General features: G+C 49.8%; 2 protein-coding genes across 2 annotated transcripts; one reads left to right on the top strand and one right to left on the bottom strand.

Moving 5' to 3' along the window:
- Positions 1 to 388: 388 nt before the first annotated feature.
- Positions 389 to 1,981, bottom strand: H310_05422 (hypothetical protein). Its single transcript, XM_008870144.1, has 5 exons — positions 1,897 to 1,981; positions 1,555 to 1,826; positions 1,367 to 1,503; positions 886 to 1,288; positions 389 to 829 (listed from the first exon to the last, which is right to left on the bottom strand). Exons 1-5 carry the CDS (start codon positions 1,928 to 1,930, stop codon positions 551 to 553), a joined length of 1,125 nt encoding a protein of 374 aa, XP_008868366.1. The 5' UTR covers positions 1,931 to 1,981; the 3' UTR covers positions 389 to 550.
- Positions 1,982 to 2,833: 852 nt separating this feature from the next.
- On the top strand, positions 2,834 to 4,471 carry H310_05421 (hypothetical protein). The gene is made up of 6 exons (XM_008870143.1): positions 2,834 to 3,278; positions 3,337 to 3,479; positions 3,531 to 3,650; positions 3,710 to 3,893; positions 3,950 to 4,057; positions 4,114 to 4,471. Exons 1-6 carry the CDS (start codon positions 2,850 to 2,852, stop codon positions 4,408 to 4,410), a joined length of 1,281 nt encoding a protein of 426 aa, XP_008868365.1. The 5' UTR covers positions 2,834 to 2,849; the 3' UTR covers positions 4,411 to 4,471.
- Positions 4,472 to 5,227: the final 756 nt, after the last annotated feature.

The following is a 5,227-nucleotide window of genomic DNA, read 5'->3' as shown; positions in this document are numbered from 1 at the left end:
GGATATAGCTGGCAGGGACGTTTCAATGCTCCAAACTTTCGGTACGCCCGTGTAGCTGGCGAGAGGCTGCAAATAGACGGCTGAGAAGTCCCAGATCATCTCCTTGATCTCTGCAATGTCTTGGCCTTCGAACAACTGCGTCGGGAAGATGTCGCCCTTGTTGTTGCGGCCACTCTCAGTCTCCTTCAGGGTGACTTTCGCTACCATTCGAAGCTGTTGATCTTCTGGGGCGCTTGAAGGAATTGCGCCGCCTTCAGGCTGCGCTGCACTTGCCACGATTGATTCCAATATTCGAATTGAAAATGCCCCCTTAGTACTACTACGAGGTTTCAAGATTACTAGGAGTCTATTAGCTCTTACTACTAGTAGCGTTTTAATGAACACATAAGGGACGTCCAAAACCATTTCAAATCGATTTGAAAGAATCGATTTACTCCGAAGTTTTGGAAATTTTATGTGAATAGCACAATACTCTAATGGAGAAAGATACGATAAACAAGACGGGCGGCTAGTGGAGGACTCGAGACGACATAAATCTTCGCTGGCACAATTACCAATCGACACCGTAATTGCCCGCTTTGCCCATCAGCACGGTCGTGGCGCCTTTGTTGAGTCGCCAGTCTGCTGATGACGTCCACAACATCGCGCCTTGGTATTTGGCACCGGTCGTGGCGTACGCCGTGAGCTGCGTGGTCGTTGGAACGTCACCATAATCTGCACATACACCACTGCCGCCTTTTCCAACACATCCACCGATCACGAGTTTGTCCTTGCCGACCTTTGGGCCCCAAGTCGTGGGAACCGATTGCAATATCCCATCCAGCTTTGGCTGTTGGATGCATAACGTGTAAGGCGAGCGTTCCTCTTGTTCGGATCGTCACGTACCGACAAGTTGTTGTACAGCATATTGTTTACTTGATTGACGAGCGGTAAAATTTCGGTGGGAAAGCACCGACCGTACTCGACGGCTGGATCGTCGCACCCTTTTTCAAACGAGCCAGGGAATTCGTCCCACGAGATTCGATATGGACCGCGCGGCAATGCATCGAGTTGTTTGCGCAACGCTGAAATGTACCCAACAACTTGCGGCTGGGCATTCTTGTACCAGTCGCCACCCGCGTCTGCATTGCCGCTTTCGTCGTCGATATCGACGCCGGTAAAGTTAAATTTTTGGACGAGCGATGCGGCAGTCTTCCCGAATGTATTCCATTGTTCCTGTGTCTTGAGCTGAAGAAACGTTTTGCGCTCGGTGGCACCGCCGATGCTGACGTAGTTCTGAATACACATGCTACGTAATTACATTCCCACCGGGAATGGAGGTGAATCGACGCAGCAGGGACTGACTCGTGCACGCCATAACACGTACTTTTGGAAAGTCTTGATGCATGCGGTCAACGTGGCATCATTTCCCTGGAGCTTTTGGCTGACAGCGCCCGTTGCATCAATTGTAGCGAACCCCCAGTAAATGTGAGTCACGTATTTGGCAGCCTCGCTCGCGGCAAACTGCAGCGGAAACTGTTATTGCAAGGCAAGGGCGAGGTTTTCTCAACAAACCTCTTGGCATCCGTCGGCTTGGGATTCCCAGAACACGCTGAACGAGTTTCCGCTTTTCGTCCCCGGGCATGTCGTGCACGTCTTGTTGTCTTTCAAATACTGGTTGCGCGCCATGCAAACTGACGGCTGGGGAACGAGAGCGTCATCTTTTCCAGGAATTGCTGTGGGTGCGGAGGTCTTCTTTCCAAATGGCGACGACGACGTGCTAGTTGCAAACACGCCTGTCTTGGTCAAGAAGGATATACCAAAGCCCAGACCAGTTGTAAAGAAGACTACTCAAGTAGATCCGACGTGAGAATCACGCATCCTTCATGGCGCAGCATGGATGCCATCATGACGTACTCAGGAGCGGCAGCGGCCACCAGTGGCATCCCATCGTGGATGATCTGTGCGCGCCGATGAATTTTTCGCAAAATGCAACAACGCGTTGAAGTCGAAAATGTCGAGCTTTAATCGGGTTTCGATGATGCAACGACCAAGAAAAATAGGATGTATTGCATGATGTTTACATATTTCAAGTGTATTCTAGTCGTGGGAAATTCCCCCCCGTACGTGACGTGCGAAACGAATGCAAATACAGTTCAAATCAGCTTGCAAAAAATGACATAATATCCGTTCAATTCAACCATAGCATTTTTGACATTATGATCTTATCCCTATGAAGAACTCAAATATAGGATATTTCCTTGCAGCATGACCAGAAAAGGGGTAGTTTCCTCAGATTTTATACAAGGTTTTTATATATGTCAAAACCGGCTCGGCGTAGTCGTGACATGCGCGAGTAATAAAAACTTTAGATGGCTCGAGTTGTAGACATGCCCCGCCTCTATCGACAGCACTTGTCGCTAAATAACCCACCTTTACGCCATTCTTGGATGTTCAAACCATTTATTAACTCCATTACCGATGCAAACGTGAAACTAGCTTAGTAGCTGCAGTTCTTGCGTGTGAGGCAATGGCGCAAGGGGGCCTGTGTGGATATTACGAACCTTGGCGTGGATATATTATCCAATCATACGCACTTCAATTGAAATTATAGCCAATCCAATAATAGGATTACTCACGGCCGGCCTTGCCGTTCGTTAAGTGTTTAAACATTTTTTAGAACGATCGTTATGACGTTAAATGTATATAACGTATTAAACGCACTGACCTTCATGACGTTTAAACATTGTAGGCACCAAGTTTTCGGATAATTTTGTAGATTCGATAGATGACTTGTAATTTGTATGACAATATCCGGATGCAATTGTTCCTCTCTTTTGTGCACGGGTTGCATTGTGCACCCTCGGCAGATGAACTCGAAATCGGCCAGCATGATCAAGTCGCCGTCTACTGGCGCCGGCCTCCCTCGCGTAAATCGCCCAGGAAAAATCTCTCTGTCGGAAGAATCTGCGGGCTTCCACTGGTGGCCCCTTCCCATCGCGCTGACGATGGTGTTTTCAATCTTCTACATGGGCAACATCTTATATGACAGCGGGTGGCTGGACAAACTCACGGGTGGTTTGGTCTCAACGCAGTTTCACGAGGAGAACATTCTCACTGGTGGGTGTGCTGCCATTAATCACGCGATGACTTGGCGCGAACTCAGCCGCAAATCTCGCCATTGTGCTCGTGGAAGCTACTACGACCCTCTGCACAATAATTGTGCCGGGTGCATCCCGTTGATTCCCGACGACAAGTTCATGGCGATAACATGGGACACCAAGACCAACTGCTCCAAGGTAGGAATGCTCCTCTCCTGATCGTTGTGTGACCAAGATCTTACCTGCCCGAACTCAGCTCGTCGAGGAAGTTGAAACCCGGTATGTCAGCCATGTGTACTGGTCGTTCGCGGGGGTGCATGCAACTACGGGTGCTGTCGTCCCGCCCATCGACGAACAGGACAACACCCCGCTCGCTAAGTGCATCATGCAGCTCCGCACGTACGTCGCATATTCGTTTCGCAGTCCCTTACCGTGGCTCACATGACGCAGGCGCTGCATTCGTCAAGTCGGCGTGATCGGGGACATTTTCGCGAAAGAAAGCGCCTTTGCATCACTGGATGATGCGAAATTGCCCACGTTCGTCTCTTCGGCGATTGACTGGGTCAAAACGTACGATATATTTGCCAACTGAAGGCTCGGATGTGATCAATCTTCGCTTCATCTTCTAGCTTGAAGCTGGATGGCGTCAATGTTGCCGATCCCACTGGCAACACGGCTACTGGTGCATGGACGCGTGGTTCCTTCATGCTCAAGTTGATGAAGGCGCTTCGCGAAGGCCTGAACGGTGCTGCCTTGCCAAACGAACCACGCCTGACCTTGTCCTGGGACGAATATGCAATGGCTTTCGACACGGTGCAGTCTTGGCTTCTGCCGTCACTTGCCTACAAAGAATAATCTTGGACGGATAGAAAACGAATGGCGGGTGTGGCGCGAGCTCTGAAAACGTCCGGTGTTTCCCGGAAGGGCTGGACAAAGTTGTCGACACGATTCAACTGCAGCTGCAGCTGCGTCCGACGGTATGTCACGATGACATATCACGTAAGTTATCCTGTCCATGTGACGTTATCAATAGACGGTCGCCGTGGCAAACGTGACTGCCACCAACTGGACCGCCGTCATTCCTCGACTAAACGAAAAGGTCATGTACACGTTCTGCAACAACGGACCTGCGTGCAGTGCACTCACGCCAAAGGATCTCACGTCGATTGCACACGACGGGACGTACAAGGCCAAGGGGGCGGCGCTGTATTCTGGCAGTACCGACGTCGTCTCGAACAAGGCGGCGGTCCTCCGCGAGATGGGGTCGAAGGGCGCGTACGGAATATTGATGCCAACTCAATTGGTTGACATGCCCATTGTGCCGTATTGAAACATTTACATTAATGGGATTTTATAATTCAAACGTCACTCGACACGCAGCGCTAGTCGTTGAGGCGACATGCAAAGTCGACGTAGCAGCCAAACGCTTCCATGGAGCTTACACGCTTGAAAATCAATAGCTCACTCGTCTCGTAATAGATCGCGGTGGACATTGGATGGCTGTGATGCATGTTGCACGGATTTTGTGCTGCATCCAACATGCGCACTATCCGACTTGGGTTGGAAATGTGGAGTGTTCCCAAGCATCATCGAAACTCTGGTTCACTGCGCACGTCGCCGAGCTGCCAATGTACTTCACGTCCACATACAGTCAGTGATTTCGAGGCCGGCTTTAGCTTGCTGCCTCAAGTATCTGTGAAGGTTGTTGCAAGACCAAGAGTTATCGTCTGAACAAGTTGAGTTGCCTTGGAGCGATGCGACATTCGACAGTCGTTTCCAGGACAACTAACCACAGATATCATTGGACGTGCCACTGCCCATGTAGATGAAGAGTCCGCCAAGATGAACCGTCGCTCATGAACTCCCAAGCGGGAGCGGTGTCATCGGACGTGTCCTGGATTCGTGTTAAACCGTCCAACTCCGAGTAATACAGTGCGCGAAATAATTATATGCGCACATGAAAATCTTGGTTTTGCGGAGTAGTCCAGACAATTGCTTTCATCTGAACTTGCCCTACGTCGTAAAAGAGAGTTTGCAGTGTGGTGTAAGCTCAAAAATATCTAAACCTGGCTTAAAAGGGATAAAACTAGAAATCGCGGAATATATTTCGCGAAATATTTATATGCGCACTACGCTAATAGTCGATA

This window comes from Aphanomyces invadans (assembly GCF_000520115.1).
Source record: "Aphanomyces invadans strain NJM9701 unplaced genomic scaffold supercont1.9, whole genome shotgun sequence".
NCBI classification, from domain to species: domain Eukaryota; phylum Oomycota; class Saprolegniomycetes; order Saprolegniales; family Verrucalvaceae; genus Aphanomyces; species Aphanomyces invadans.
The sequence above is the reverse complement of the archived record's forward strand: the minus strand, read 5'-3'. Positions and strand labels throughout refer to the sequence as shown.

What these genes read in the sequence shown, in the direction of transcription:
- H310_05422 (XM_008870144.1), bottom strand. Translation starts at nt 1,930, where the DNA reads ATGGGATGCCACTGGTGGCCGCTGCCGCTCCTGA. An exon ending in TGCATCAAGACTTTCCAAAA is followed by an intron (nt 1,289 to 1,366) that starts GTACGTGTTATG and finishes GTAATTACGTAG; the next exon opens with CATGTGTATTCAGAACTACG. An exon ending in TGCTGTACAACAACTTGTCG is followed by an intron (nt 830 to 885) that starts GTACGTGACGAT and finishes TGCATCCAACAG; the next exon opens with CCAAAGCTGGATGGGATATT.
- H310_05421 (XM_008870143.1), top strand. Translation starts at nt 2,850, where the DNA reads ATGAACTCGAAATCGGCCAGCATGATCAAGTCGCCGTCTACTGGCGCC. An exon ending in TGCATCATGCAGCTCCGCAC is followed by an intron (nt 3,480 to 3,530) that starts GTACGTCGCATA and finishes CACATGACGCAG; the next exon opens with GCGCTGCATTCGTCAAGTCG. An exon ending in GCGATTGACTGGGTCAAAAC is followed by an intron (nt 3,651 to 3,709) that starts GTACGATATATT and finishes TTCATCTTCTAG; the next exon opens with CTTGAAGCTGGATGGCGTCA.